The sequence below is a fragment of the Nelusetta ayraudi genome, unplaced genomic scaffold (genome assembly GCF_046127955.1).
Source record: "Nelusetta ayraudi isolate G7.1 ecotype Tasmania unplaced genomic scaffold, CSIRO-AGI_Nayr_v1 ptg000075l, whole genome shotgun sequence".
NCBI classification, from domain to species: Eukaryota; Metazoa; Chordata; class Actinopteri; order Tetraodontiformes; family Monacanthidae; genus Nelusetta; species Nelusetta ayraudi.
In genome coordinates this window covers 1,036,468-1,050,778 of record NW_027466125.1, presented here as the reverse complement: position 1 = coordinate 1,050,778, position 14,311 = coordinate 1,036,468, and the positions used below count along the sequence as shown (strand labels likewise).

The 14,311-nt window shown below is 44.4% G+C and overlaps 3 protein-coding genes across 4 annotated transcripts; 1 reads left to right on the top strand and 2 right to left on the bottom strand.

Annotated features, from left to right (window-relative positions):
* Positions 1-738: 738 nt before the first annotated feature.
* smim19 (small integral membrane protein 19) lies at positions 739-2,188 on the bottom strand. The gene is made up of 3 exons (XM_076043440.1): positions 1,924-2,188; positions 1,613-1,737; positions 739-1,239 (listed from the first exon to the last, which is right to left on the bottom strand). The coding sequence occupies exons 1-3, from the start codon at positions 2,052-2,054 to the stop codon at positions 1,181-1,183; spliced, it is 315 nt and encodes a 104-aa protein (XP_075899555.1). The 5' UTR covers positions 2,055-2,188; the 3' UTR covers positions 739-1,180.
* A 654-nt stretch (positions 2,189-2,842) lies between these two features.
* Positions 2,843-10,308, bottom strand: fam199x (family with sequence similarity 199, X-linked). Of its 2 annotated transcripts, XM_076043344.1 has the most exons (8): positions 10,208-10,308; positions 9,084-9,262; positions 6,873-7,092; positions 6,619-6,777; positions 5,941-6,102; positions 5,611-5,797; positions 5,352-5,455; positions 4,599-4,866 (listed from the first exon to the last, which is right to left on the bottom strand). In XM_076043344.1, exons 2-8 carry the CDS (start codon positions 9,248-9,250, stop codon positions 4,693-4,695), a joined length of 1,173 nt encoding a protein of 390 aa, XP_075899459.1. In that variant the 5' UTR covers positions 9,251-9,262; positions 10,208-10,308; the 3' UTR covers positions 4,599-4,692. The 2 variants fall into 2 exon arrangements, with proteins under 2 accessions (XP_075899460.1, XP_075899459.1); XM_076043345.1 differs by lacking the exon at positions 10,208-10,308 and having other exon boundaries at positions 2,843-4,866; positions 9,084-9,260.
* An 8-nt stretch (positions 10,309-10,316) lies between these two features.
* On the top strand, positions 10,317-13,849 carry commd5 (COMM domain containing 5). The gene is made up of 7 exons (XM_076043348.1): positions 10,317-10,567; positions 10,752-10,912; positions 11,035-11,063; positions 11,214-11,264; positions 11,574-11,669; positions 11,920-11,995; positions 12,999-13,849. The coding sequence occupies exons 1-7, from the start codon at positions 10,447-10,449 to the stop codon at positions 13,098-13,100; spliced, it is 636 nt and encodes a 211-aa protein (XP_075899463.1). The 5' UTR covers positions 10,317-10,446; the 3' UTR covers positions 13,101-13,849.
* The last annotated feature ends 462 nt before the right edge of the window (positions 13,850-14,311 follow it).

Genomic DNA, 14,311 nt, shown 5'->3' with positions numbered 1-14,311 from the left:
GTGTGTGTGTGTGTAAATAATTTTTTTGCGTTTTTATATTTTTGTTCTGAGCCCTTTTATTTTTCTACTCTTGCCTGGTTGATGATTTGTTTTCACATGAATAAAGCTGCAGGGGGAATTTGTTCTGCTCCGTCTGACGCCAGAGCATTCTGTAAATATTTTTTCCCGAGTGCCAAACTTAAGAAACTTCATGTAGAAGATGATGTAGTTTACAATGGCTGCGTTAAGTTTCCTTGGATCGCTGCTTTAGAGACGGAACCGAGGCTCTTCTCGCCCCCGAGTTCCCAGGCCAAAGATGAATATGTTACATATCCATTCAATGTTGCTCAAGCAATATGTAGTGCTGCTGGTGAGTTTAACTAGTCAAGGCAAAGCAAACCTCGTTCACCTATTCCATACAGGCCTTGCTAGAAGCGTTGTGATGCTGTAGCTGTGCACGGTGATCCTGGAGCTGCTGTGATCACACACAGCAGCTCCAAGTCTGCTAAGGGAAGGAAAATAATAATGTTGACCACCGTCCTAATCCGACATGCTAGACTGCAGCGTAATACTTGAACTCTGAAGCTGATGGGGACGTCAGGAGGTCTGCAGGGAATCTGCACGGTGACCCCTCACATGTGGAGGCTTCGAACCTTCAGGTTGTACAGAATTGATTAAAATGCTTTGCTTGAAATGATCTGCCGTGGCTTGTGTTGACTGTGTTATTTTATGATATACAAATAGTAGCTGTACACACACACACACACGACGATCTTTTCATTCACCCATGAATACAAATGGGGGGTGGGGGGGGAAACTTTAGAATTCTCTTAATTTTCACATTTACACATTTTGATTTTACAACCAAGTTGAGAAAAACTCAAAAACTGAATGAATGTCCAGCTACATCTGAAACAGAAATTCTTCGTGGACTTCTCACATGCAAAATGTATCACTGGCATCACAGGTAGTTGATCACAGCTGTTTTCACTCGACAAACCTGCAAGAAAACCAAGTTTGCACTTCTCTCTGGAATTCATGGCTAAAACAAGATGGTGTGAAGCGAGCGTGGGCTCATGAGTGGAGTGGCATCATGTAAGCAGTCTGTGATTGTGATGCCCGTCCCAGCCAGTCCTCCCCTGTCGGGGCAAGTTTCCACGGGGCGCGAGGAAATGTTGCTGTTGTGAGTCTGCTGCTGCTTTCACTCCATGGCGAGCTGCACCGTGTCCGTCTGACCTTGCTGCTGCTCGAACTTCCTGGCTGGAGAAACCAAAGCAAACCAGACGACAAGCTAAGCTCAGGATTGTCCTCTTCGGTTCCAAATCTCAGAAGCTGGCATCACAATCTTCTTACACATGAAACCCTTTGAAAGCTCCAGTAACAAATAACAAGTAGTAGCAACCTTTTCACACATAAGGTTTTCTCCCCTCTTTTTTTGGTAACAGAGCAGATATTCAGTTTACAAATTTGTTTTTTTGAAAACTAAACCACCTCGCTTTTCATATGGGGATGTTACAACTGCAAAGTGAGTTCAACGTGTTTTGTGTGTGTGTGTGTGTGTGTGTGTGTGTGTGTGTGTGTGTGTGTGTGTGTTGTGACGTCGAATGCTATATATTTATTTGCTACTGCTCACCCAGGGAGTACATCTCCAGCTGCTGCCGCAGTCGGACCTTCTGCAGGCTGTCGTAGAAGTTGGGCTCCGGGTTGGTTCCGGCGGCGGGAGGAAGGGTGAAGATCCGCATGATCTTCCTCTTGTTCCTGCAACAAATCTTGTTTAAAGGACCTGTGCAACGCATGCGTGTTTATTTATTTTTCCTACCGTAATGTGAAATGCGCCCTTAACTCGTTTACTTCGTTTTCTTTGTTTGTTTTATCCTCAAAATTCACGTTTCAACAATTCAGTGGAGTAGAAAAGTGCCGCAGTCAACTGAGAGAATGTCTTACTTTCTGGCGTACATCAGCAGGCCGAAGCTGACCAGGATGACCAGCAGGTAGACGTTGGTAGCCTCGTTCCAGGCTTCGTGCACCGAGTAGTCGATCGACTCGGGCTCGTTGCCCAGAACACCGTGACCCATTTCTATCGGAGGCTGCAAAAATTCAATAAAAAAGATCCTCGTGTGATTCAATTTAGCGGTTTAAACTGTATTATTGAGAACAAAATGCGCATCCTGTTCAACTGCACGGTGTAAACACTGTGACGTCTTTTCCCTTTCCACTTCCGGTGTTCGAGCGAGCGCCATAGTCAGGTCTGGCGCCCCCACCGGCCTGGAGGACACCTGACCCGCATTCCAAACTTCAGCCAGTTAGGACGTCGTTGGTATAAATAAAACCATAGCATTCCCTTCAAGGGTGGAACGGTTTAATTACTGTTCCACCAGAACAGTAATTAAACCGTGACTGGCAGCGCATAATTCCCTCCGGTTCGTTTCGTTGATTTCAAGTTATCATCATATTGTGAATAATGCTATTTTATTTATTTATTTAATTTATTTATTTATTTATTTTTTCATCATGTTTTTCACGAAAAATAATTTGGAATGTCGAAAGCATTTCACACATGATGGAAGATTAAAAAACAAACAAACAAACAAAAACTTAGAAGCAACCATGTCAACAAGGAGACAATGGTGAAAAAAGATATTGTGGAGCAGAAAGGATAACAGTCATATCTTACGTTACATTCTTAATACTATGAAGCTGTATTTGACTGTTTCTATCACAAACTGTAGCTGAAGTCTGGGCTCCATTTAGTCAATGTGACTAATTAAAAAAAACACTGACACAAGAACAGTGTGATGTAACAACGTAAACACTTTGAAACAGTAGGAGTAAGACAATGACACAAAAAATCATTTTGGCCTCGTTTGTTTTCCATCATTTTTAATCAAGTCAGCATGATCTAGTTTCTTCAATTACATTCTTTATACACAAGTACCTCCATCGCATCACAATAGCATTTTTTTTTCCAAAATGATCTTATCTTCAAAATAGAGTTGTTGTTTTTTTTGTTTTTTTTTTAGCAATTTATAGCTACAGACTACATAAAGCTGTATTAAGCATAACTGTGTGGAGTTTAATAAATCCATAACCACAAATAAAAGAAAGCTAAAAAGTTTCAGACAGGGTTTTAAAGCCACTGGCAACAAAAGGACAACACAAGAGTGTCTTACACAAGTGAGGAAAAGAATAAAACAAAAACTACAGGGCAGCTTTTGGATACAAACATGTTTTTTCTAGGATGTTCTTTAACCAAGTCAGTCTTACCGAGATCAAAGATCTCCTTTTCAAGGGAGACCTGGACCAAAAGACATCTCTGGCGCTCCACAAAAACATGTTTCCCAGGGAGTTTCGGGGCCACGCGGCAGCACGTAAATATCAGAGAGCACACAGAGACATTCCAGACGGCTGAATCAGCAGCGTGGCGGTTAGTGCACGTTCTCACAGAGGTTCAGATTCAGTGCCCAAGCAGCCGCAAACACCATGTGACCCATCGGTCCACGGTTGAATGACCCAGGTGGCGGTCGTTTCACACACAGAGAGGATGAAAATCAAGGAAAGAGTCTGAAAAAGTTTAAGCCTGTGTCAGTCAGAGAGCTCAAGGAAACAATGATTAGGTTTTTAAAAAATAATCATAATCATAATAATAATAATAATAATAATAATAATAATAATAATAATAAATGACAGAGTGGACAAGTTATAACTTGTGACTAAAATCGCTTAATGCTCAAAATTAAGACTCACATATAGCAAAGTATTTAGTGACAGCATGTAAATGCTACACCCATTTTTAGCAAATCTTGCTCGTCATAATTCTATGTATGTACGCATGTATGTATATGTTTATATATACACCAACACGGCAAAAATGAAACGTTTATATCAAAGCTTTATCACCAAGGAAAACTTAAAGCAAGCGGTAAATATGCTGTTATTTATCCATTATTTACAAACGTATGCAAATTAGTATTTGTTAAGATCCCGTCACGATTTCGCGTGTGAGAGTGGGGGAGGGTTAGGGGTCGAACGTGCACTGCGACAGTGCTCCCTCTAGGCCTCAGTGAGTGAAATGGCACCATGGCGGTGGCAGACGGTGGCAGACCAGGACCCGCTAACGGAGACCACGTGGTCTCCAGTCTCTGACGTCCCTTTGACTTTTTCTGAAGGATGATTTTCAATCCTGACGTTGCGTCGTCTTCCACACCCGACATTCAAATTCAGATAAAAATCCAGCTCCACTTAAACAGACTTTTGACCAAAGCAACGTCTGCCAGTGCCAAACTCGTCTTTCCTGGTCTGCCCGTCTGCCGGCTGTGGCTGTGTTAGTAGCGGCGGTCAGTGGGTGTTTTCAATGGTTCAGCATCTAGAAGCAGCCCTGCTGCGAGGAGCTCAAGTCTCAGATCGGCTCGTGTTGATTGGGGGATCGCTGGGGTGGGTATGTGTGGGTGGGTGGGGTCTATTTAAAGCTGTGTCTCTCTGTTGTAGCTGGAACACTACTGAGCGGAGAGGTTTTAGCTTAGCTTTAGCTTTTATTTACGACACAAATACGCAATGTGGGCTTTTGTTGTTCGTTTCCTAGCTTAGTTTTTGCGCTGACGCGTGCAGGTTTTTTTTGGGGGGGGGGCGGGCGTCTGGTGCAGCCTAGAAGCTCTGCGGCGGCGGCGGCGGCTGGGGGCGCGGGGCGTAGAGGGAGCACTGATTGGTTCACTGCCGTCACATCAGTATGTCCAGGTCGTCGACGTGGTCGTCCTCCTCGGTGACCCGCAGCGACAGCACCTCCTCGTTGAGGAACAGTCCGCTCAGACGCTCCTTGCGGGCCTGCCGCTGCTCCTTCAGCTGCCGCTTGCGCAGCGCCTTCTGCTGCAGCTTCCGCTGCTTCGATCGCTTCTGGAAGGTCAGAGAGAGGGGGGTGGGGGAAGTGGGGCAGAGTCAGATCAGAGTCTGAGAGTGCCGACAGCGAGACCTGCGACTCGTTGAGGGGAGAGGAAACTCTTCTTCCTGCTTCCTTTTCAAACACGTCGTGTTAATGTTATTTCAATTCCATTGCTCTTGACTGATTGAGTGTTTTCATTTGTTCTTTAGTTTTTGATGCTTATTTCTAGGGATGCATTTCAGTACTCGCTGATACCGATACTGAGCACTGAATGAGGCCTTTTCCCACAGATGATGTGTTATTGAAACAACATTGCTCAGCATGTCTTTCACCGCTGTACAAACACAAATGTAACTAAATTGTTGTATGCATACATATACAGTACGAGTAGAGCGCTCAGTACTTATCTTTATTTGTATTACTCACACGTTTGAAATAAAGCCTTCATTCATTCATTCATCCAAAGCTTAAGGAGAACGTTAACTCATATTTTCCCTACTTTGGAGTCTCGGATGCGCTCGGCAGCGCTGGACAGGTTGCCGTCACTGTGAGCTCTGCTGATGTTGGCGACGCTGCTGCCGCTGCAGGCTGATGCAGTTCCACCTGCAAGGCCACAACAACACGGTGTTAACAATCAGGAGCCTAACAACAACCACAGCAACAACCGATTGAAAAGAAAGCACTTTGAAACGTCATGTAGCACTTTGACAGTGACACATGCACTCCGACGCCTTGCCCTGGCCCTGATGGAGCCTCACCTGCGAGGGAGTTGGATGCGGTGGAGCCGGTGGAGGAGCTGGCCGAGCTCACCATGCTGGCGTTGCTGCTGCTGCTGACGCCACTGACGCCGCCCGTGCTGGCGCTGCTGTGGCTGCTCCTCTTCCAGCCCTCCCGGGTGCTGCTGGCCCGCTGCCGGGGGCCGTGCTCGCGGATGTAGCTGCGCACCTGAAGGAGGGAAAAACGGACATGAAAAAAACAACAAAAAAACAAAAAACAATCCTCGGTGGATTTGCGGGAAACCAATATTTCGCTAACTGATTACAAAGCGGTCGATCCACAGCACTCCAATTTGTGTGGCTTCAAATCACCTGCTTGAGCTTCTCGTCGGTCAGGCAGTTGAGCTCGATGATGAACTCGCTGTCGGTGGGGGAGATCTGGGCGCAGGGGTCGATGATCTTGATGATGTCCAGCTGCTCCCTCAGGCCCATCTCAGTGCTCACCTTGCGACTCAGGTACTCGATGTACTCCACCTGTCGGGGCGCAGGGAGACACAGGCAGCAGTGAGACACAGGCAGCAGTGAGACACAGGCAGCAGTGAGACACACGCAGCAGTGAGACACACGCAGCAGTGAGACACACGCAGCAGTGAGGCTCAGCAATGCTGACACTGCATTGGTTTACATTTTATGCAAAAATCTGTGTGCAGAACATGAATTTTTACTTCATTTAGGAAGTAAAAATTCTTACTTTTATTTTTTTTATATTGTTTTATAAAGGTAAATCATTCTCATCTGATCGGTTTCATCTGATTTTTACATTATAAAACCAAAAAAAATTGGCGACTAGCAAACAGAGGAAGAACAAACGGTACAAACCAAACCCTTGGTACCATTGTCAAGACACTTGTTGGTTTCCTGAACTTGACCTTTACGTCTACAGGTTGAAAACCTCATTGAGAGCCAGGCTCTCATGCACAGCGGGACCTCTGACTCTACTAATCAACCTGCGTTGACGCAGAGGTGAGGAGGAAGCCGTGTCGCATTTACCTGCTCGTCGTTGGTCATGGCACTCCATGGCAACTCGTCCAAGTTGCGGTGGGGGTGGGGCTTGGGCTTCCTCTTGGAGAACAGACAGGGTGAACTGGGAACGCTGGGAATGATGTCAGACAGGACATCGCTGCCGCTGGCGATGTCACTTCCTGGCAACTGAGAGGGGGGGGGACGGGACGGGAACAGGTGAGCGCTCCGAGTCCGACCGACGCGCGGCCCAAAACGGCGCCCGGGCGAGCGAGACCACCCACCTGCCACTCGAACTCGCTGTCGGACCAGTCCCAGTAGGTGCTGATGGACGAGGAGACGTCACTGCACACGCTGCCCTCGGGGAAGAGGTCCAGGGACGTGAGCTCCTGGTCGTCCAGGAGGGAGTAGCAGTCGTCCTGGTCGCCCACCGACACCGAGGAGAAGAGCTCCTCGCTGCACTCTGAGCTGGCCACGCTGGTGCCGCAGGACGTCAGGTTCCACCTGCGCAGAGACAACGCAAACGTCACAGTGGTTCACAGGGACGCCTTCTACCGTTTCCTTTTGATCACAGTGCACCGTGACCACACACACACACACACACACACACACACACACACACACACACACACACACACACACACACACACACACACACACACACACACACACACACGATTCATTCAAGATTCAAAGGGACGCGTTGGTGTGGCAGAACAGACACGACTGTGACTGCAAAGAATAAAGAAAGTGTATTAAAAAAGTTTAGAAAGCTTTACAAAATACAAAGTTAAGAGGATTAAAAAAAGTGGAGAGTGCAGATAAGGGTGTTAAAGAGTTATGCAACACTATACTATATAATATAATATCATTCTTCTTTCTCTTGGCACAACATTTTGTTGCTGGAGTTATGCAAATTTCACCAACGTGGGATTAATAAAGGTGTTGTATTCTACTGTATTCTATTCTAATGAGCTGCAACCCATGGAATGCAAAGCATGGCACTATACCATTATATAATAATACTATCAATAGTAATAATAATGATAATGAAGTAAAATAATAGCAGTTGTCTAGTAGTAGTGATAATAATAATAATAATAATAACAATAATAGTGCAATAGTGCAGTGTAATATAATAAACATAATACACAGCAGGGTTGTAACGATTGCTCGACAAAAATTGACAATGAATCCCGTTGCGGGCAGCTGTCGCCAGGCGTGCTTCTCCAGTGCAGTGAGCCATCTCACTTCATTGCAACCTCTGTCCAGAGCACCACGCGTGCAGCAGCGTCTCTACCGAGCGGCAGGGAATGTATGGCGGCGGCCCAGACAGCGGCTCCGCGCGCAAAACTTCACACTTGGGAGCATTTTAGCTTTCAGAAAGCACGCCGGACAGTTGACGGAGTCGGACTCGGTGAAATACCAGCTTCTAAGCCAACGAGCAGACTGATGCATCACAAATAAAAGGTATTGGCTTGAATCTACATTTGATCAGCAGATTCTGGCTTTAAAAGAGAGCTTTAACGTTATGCACGACTGCGCCTGACGTAAGCATTTTAAATCAAATGCGTGCGGCGCCAAGAAGAGCGGCCATCATGGAGCCCTTTGTGCACAACCAGCAGACGTGCGGCCCGCAACAGGCGACTGCCTTCACCGAGCCGACACTGGAGATGCTGGCGTTGCCACCCGTCCCTTAAAATACAGAACTGTCCAGTATTTGACAGTGAAACTGCGCGTCCTGTTTTCAACCGATACGAGACGAGGGTTCCCGTATTTCTGAGTTGTCTTCAACATCGATTCATTTTCCATGCAAACTCACGTTCGCTTCCAGAGAGTTCGCGTTCAAAGCGGTATTGGACATAGCTGCAGGCAACACCACTGCACAACAACTGCGTACTGGCCGCGTAGAGAGTAGTAGGCTAAGAATCGGGATCACTTGTTCATTTCAGCTTTATTTATTTAACTCCTCTGTAAAAGCCATCCTGCACTTTACTGATTGCTGTGTAAAAATATTTCCAATTGAAAGATTGCAATACAATTTAAACATTGTTTCTAATGTATATTGGCAATAAAGCAGTTCAAACTATGTGAATCATATACTTTTATTTACAAAGTACACGGGACAACTATTATTAAATTAACTTATTTATGGATTTATGTCTAAACTGACTGAGCCCTGTACCTGTCAAATGATTTAAGACAAGAATTTTTTTTATTGACTTTTTTTATGAACCAGCCTATCAGCAGCAAAGTTCAATAAAAGTTTTTTTTTTTTTTTAATTATTATTCAAGTACACATCTTTCTTGTGTTTATTATAATTTCCCACATAATTAAAGCAACCTCATGCTAAATTTAAGAAAAATGTAATAACTATCCGATTAGACGACTTATCGTTTCAATAGTCGGTGACTCGTCGACTATTAAAATAGTCGTTAGTCGCAGCCCTAATAAACAATATAATTAGTTACATGATTTTTTTCTTTTGACTTGCCTGTTGCTGTGGAAGCGGTGCAGGGGGTCAGTTCTGTGACATGACGAGAGCTGACAGCCAAAATCACTCACGTCCAGAGTTCCCACATCGCTCAGGTTGGCCCTTTGGGAGAGGAGGGGGAAAGGCTCCTCCGGGGCCAAAAACTTCTCATACAGAGACTCTGACATGGCCAAAGTTACCTGTGGCAAAGGCAGAAAAGACAGTGAGGTGAGCATAAGAGGGGGGAAACACGGCCAAAAAACGTAAAGATGAAACCCTCGTCTTAATAGTGATAATAACATTTTTTAATTACTGTTATACTGGGTTAATGTAGGACGGCACTTAATGTTGCCCTTTACAATTTCTTCTTCCACATTTATCCAACCTTGACAATCGACACAATTATTACAACTGTGTAAACGTTTGAGATACAGCCACGTGGAAGAGGTTAACGTCTCTGTGCAAAAACTTGTCGTTGTTGTTGTTGTTACTTAAACTACATGAAACAATAGAAGTCCAGTCATCAGTGAATGGCTCCAGAAGTTAAGCCGTCGCCACCGGCCGTCAAGTCGAGAAACGGACCGTCGGTTCCAGATTCACGTCGGCAACTGCGATTGTTTAACGCATTCTAGAGTCTACACACAGTTAGTATTGGTGTGATGGGCAAAGATAGTTGGACCGCCCTAGTCTTTTAAAACTTAGAGATCAACTTAGCGGTGTTGACTGACGGTTAACTTCAACCGACGAACGAAGAAAATATTTTTATTGAAATGTTACAAATTAAATGTTATTCTTGTCGGATTAAAAAAAAACAACCGGAAATACATACAGTACATTACAACGTGTTGTTCAATATAAGCACTGTTTGGACATCATTGTACATAATGTTAAACAGACCACATTTATTGAAGTTCACGAGAAAAATCAAGACTTTACCAGTCGTCCACGGGGGGGACGAGACGAGAACACAACACTGCTAACGCTAGTTAGCATCGGCAGCTGGATTGCTAGCGGCGAGAGTCTACGTCTTGTTTACGACGCCAGAAGAGACTTTGAATCGATATTTTCATCATCAAAACCGCTCTGGGCCATTTACGAACACGGCAGAACCAATTTGAACGACACATATACAATAAAACACCAACCTTATGTCGTTTAAACAGCCTCCGTCTCTGATACCTCCATTTACAAATCGGTCCGTCTGTCGGTAATCCAACGTGTCATCGCGAGACCTCAGGGACGTGAAATCAGCGTCATGTGACATGAAGGCGGAAGCTGGCACATCAACAGGACGCAGAAGGAAAGTTGGGGCATTTGTGCTCAGATTTTGTCATTTTTACATGTTATTGGCATAGTTCCCGATTCGGCAGGTGAGCAGTGAGCCATGTCTTCAAGTCACTCCAAGGACTTTACGTTTTTAGGAAGCAGAATACCGCCAGAAGTCGAGTCGTTGTCGAAGAATCTTAAAGATGTGGACCAAGAGATGTTCAGAAAAACACTGAAAGGTAAATTTGAGTAACGTGATTCCGAGAAATGCCTTAAAACTCTTTTTGCTGTAATTTAATGTTTGTCAAGAGCTGTTAAAATAACAATAACGACTGGCAACCCTGTCACTGTTGATTAAAAGCTTTAACCACTCTGAATAAGCACTATTATCAAAAGTCATGAGGTACATGTTGTTGCGTGCAGCGGTGGTCAGCGCCCTGGAGGGGAAAGACTGCAGGGAGGTGCTGAAGTCCATAGCAGAGATCAGCCCCGTCCCTGCGGACAGGCTCCGGCACATCGTGGCTGGGATGCACCGACTTCTGTCCGAGGCCATCCGCATCCCCACCGCATCGCTCAAACAGGAGGTAAGTGACGGCTCAGTGATGGCCCCAGAAATACTCTGCACGGGACGGGTGGTTCGATCAAGTGAAATTATATTTTTTTTAAAAATAAATAAATAAAATAAAAATCGTGTGCTCTGTTTCAGGCCTTTAAGGAAGATCTTCGAGAATTAAGGTATTGGTCTGCATCGTCTATTTAAAGAGCTTCTTTTTCTTTTACAGTGGCAGTTTTAGCATTTAAAGTGTGTGTGTGTGTGTGTGTGTGTGTGTGTGTGTGTGTGTGTGTGTGTGTGTGTGTGTGTGTGTGTGTGTGTGTGTCTTTTAGGATTCCCGAAGATTTTATCACTGATTTCTCAAGTGTGGTTTTCGGCAGTCGGTATGTTGAATTGACAAACTCTTAATTAACTGGCAATATGAATGATGTGTGTTCATTTGATTTTGATTTATTCTCACAGGACTTTGACAATGACAGTAAACGGCACCAAGTTTTTAATTACTTAATTACTTTGTATTCTGTGTTACGTTTTAGGTAATGATTTTTTTTATTAACAGAAGTCCAAATTTATTAGTATTTAGTCGTAGTATTTTACCTGTTAAAGAATTTCACAACACCACTGCTGCAGTGGAAAGCGTTTGGATTTGTGTGATGGTAGCAGTGTTCTCACGCCTGTGTTTTTGTGTGAAGCCGTGCAACTCTGGAGGCAGCGGCAGCCAAGAAAGATCCTCACCTTCCTACAGTAGACGACTTAAAGTGGAGAGTGGATGTCACCATTTCTACAAGGTACTTCATGACATGCGTTTGTCTTTCAACAGGTAGCCAGACATTATTATTTTATCCATGGTTTGTGTGTTCATTCTTTATTTCTTTATTTCTTTATTTCTTTATTTCTTTATTTTTATGTCAAACACAATAAGGCATTTGGTCATAAAGCTGACTCGTAATTGCTTAATAGCTGCCATTTAAAGAAGATCAGCACCACCCAGAGAGAATGATTTAACAAACTGCATTGTTTTTCTGTGTGTCTGTGCAGTTCTCTGGCCAGGGCCCTGCAGCCATCACTTCTGATGCAGATGAAACTGTCGGACGGGAGCTTGCAGCGTTTTGAGGTACTTCAAAAATTGCATCTATCGTCACATTTTACTGCAGAATTCTAAGGACAGATTTATTTTTAATTTATCAAAACTATGTCATAAAATCAGCGGGAGAATAGTTGAAATGTAAGGCTGACATCTGTGATTGTTCAGTGCTACAGAGTGATGCTGATGATTGTTGCCAGTCACTACTTTGTGTTTGTGCCACAACGCAACAGCGTAGCGTGAAGTTATGGCAGCATCTTCTGGTGTGTAACGCAGTCATAGATTCATTTCAGACAACAGAATAAAAAGGCCTCGTTGTCTTCAGGGCACCCGCGCATCAACCAATCAGCTACTTAGATGCTTCAGTCAATAGGTGGCACCAAACTCCATTTCTTCTACTTTCCAATGAACGACTCTGACTGCTTTTTCCCGTGGGCGGCAGGAGGAAGCGCTTCCTCCACGCCTGTAGGCGCGGCAGAGCTTATGTAATCAGATTGCACCCGAATTGAGGGGATTTGGCAGCCGCAACATCCGACGTGCAGATTGGACTGATTGAAGCACCTTCTCTTGATTACCTGGTCACTGTGGCTCAGTGTTTCCCACTGCAGTACAGTGGTGGACACATATTGATGGAGAGCATTGCTGAAGTAGTTAGTTTCTAATGCTTGACGCTTCAGCGCTGGACTGACGGGAGGCTGGAATCCCTGAATGTGTGCTGAGTTTATTGGAAATAAAAAGAACTTCAGAACTCGGGTCTTTAGCTTTATTAGAAAAAGGACAACAAGTGAAAAATATCACCAACAGTATTTAAGTCAATGTCTTTTCAGCAAAAGTGTCTGGGATATTGTTTCACATTTCAAAGTGAAAATGCTGACGGTTGTGATTGTTAATTTTTCCAGCAAATTTCATTGCTGTTGTGCTTGGTCTTTACCCCCAAATTATATAAGATATGTTATATAACATATTATATTTCAGCCTGTGAATTTTAACGGAATGAGGACCGCCTGTATTTTCCGTCCTTCCTCCGCCGCAGGTGCCCGTGTCTAAATTCCACGAGCTGCGCTACAACGTGGCGCTCATCCTCAAGGAGATGAACAACCTGGAGAAGAGGAGCATCCTCCAGATCCAGGACTGAGAAGCAAAGGGGGCGCGGATGCAGAGAAACTGCTCCCGTCTCTCCCGATGAGCGCCGTAATCCCCCCCACCCAGCGTTCTGTTTGCATGTGAAGTGTCTTTGAACTGGTGGACAAACATGTCGACGCAGTAATGTGTTGGATCTACTCCCTGACTGTCTACATTGACGCCGCTGAAGACAAAGCTCTGCGTCACACCTTGTGTATACATACATATTTATACTGTCTATACATAAATACATATCTTAGCAAACGTCCTAATTCCGAGTGCATTACTGTTTGTTCCAAGCTGAATATTTTAGTATCGCTCACACTCGAGACTTGTGCAAAAACCTCCCGTGTGCCATAACACAGAGTTCCTCTGGCGAGCGGCGCTCCGAGTCAGAGTGTCTCTCTGACCTGAGCCGGTGTCATGTGAGGCCGGCAAGGTGGAGACGGAACATTTTGTTCACACACTCGGCGGAGACGAGCAGCTCTGCCAGCGGAAGGAATGAAGCTGAGCATTGATTTCTACCCATATTTCCACTAATGTATTTCTCTCAGCTGATGTCACATGACAGCTGGCCGGTCTGTTGATATGATTTTTTGTGGGTGGGGGGGTTTCACAAAGACTAAATTGAACATTGGCGATGTTTGTGCGGAACCACGTTAAGCCTCGCAGCACTGACCCAAGTTCCAAAACCATTCTGAGGCAGCCTAATGATGACGGGTTTACAGTGTCTGTTCTGTTAACATTTCTAATAAAAAGAATTTAACATTGCATTGTTTAAAGTAATGAAAACATTTATTATCAATATGTTTTTTAAAATGCGGTGTATGTGAAGAAAAGAGGTCATTTAAAAAGCCCTCAGTCAACAGTAAAATGATGTTTACAGTCGGGTAAAGAAGACTTCATTGCAGTGTTTGAGCATAAACATCTGTTTAGCGCTGACTTGTCATTTTGGGGGGAATTTGAATAAAACAGTAAAAATATCAAATTTTACGTTGCAAAATGCACATTTGTGTTAAAAGACACTCTGATTAAATAGGGTCTGCTTGTACAGGTTAATCAGCCATGTTTTATTTATTTATTTATTTATTTGATAAATGATTGTGCCTGGCTGCTCCATTGGGTCCTCCCGGGATGAGAAATAAGTTCTGAAATGGGTCAAAGATGGGGCCTTCAAGGATAATGCCTGTTTACGACCGAGTGAACCATTTTAAGAGACTTTGC

What these genes read in the sequence shown, in the direction of transcription:
- smim19 (XM_076043440.1), bottom strand. Translation starts at nt 2,054, where the DNA reads ATGGGTCACGGTGTTCTGGGCAACGAGCCCGAGTCGATCGACTACTCG. An exon ending in CTGCTGATGTACGCCAGAAA is followed by an intron (nt 1,738 to 1,923) that starts GTAAGACATTCT and finishes GATTTGTTGCAG; the next exon opens with GAACAAGAGGAAGATCATGC. An exon ending in GCTGGAGATGTACTCCCTGG is followed by an intron (nt 1,240 to 1,612) that starts GTGAGCAGTAGC and finishes TGGTTTCTCCAG; the next exon opens with CCAGGAAGTTCGAGCAGCAG.
- fam199x (XM_076043344.1), bottom strand. Translation starts at nt 9,250, where the DNA reads ATGTCAGAGTCTCTGTATGAGAAGTTTTTGGCCCCGGAGGAGCCTTTC. An exon ending in CACCGCTTCCACAGCAACAG is followed by an intron (nt 7,093 to 9,083) that starts GCAAGTCAAAAG and finishes GTCTCTGCGCAG; the next exon opens with GTGGAACCTGACGTCCTGCG. An exon ending in CCATGACCAACGACGAGCAG is followed by an intron (nt 6,103 to 6,618) that starts GTAAATGCGACA and finishes GCGCCCCGACAG; the next exon opens with GTGGAGTACATCGAGTACCT.
- commd5 (XM_076043348.1), top strand. Translation starts at nt 10,447, where the DNA reads ATGTCTTCAAGTCACTCCAAGGACTTTACGTTTTTAGGAAGCAGAATA. An exon ending in GTTCAGAAAAACACTGAAAG is followed by an intron (nt 10,568 to 10,751) that starts GTAAATTTGAGT and finishes TGTTGCGTGCAG; the next exon opens with CGGTGGTCAGCGCCCTGGAG. An exon ending in GAAGATCTTCGAGAATTAAG is followed by an intron (nt 11,064 to 11,213) that starts GTATTGGTCTGC and finishes TGTGTCTTTTAG; the next exon opens with GATTCCCGAAGATTTTATCA.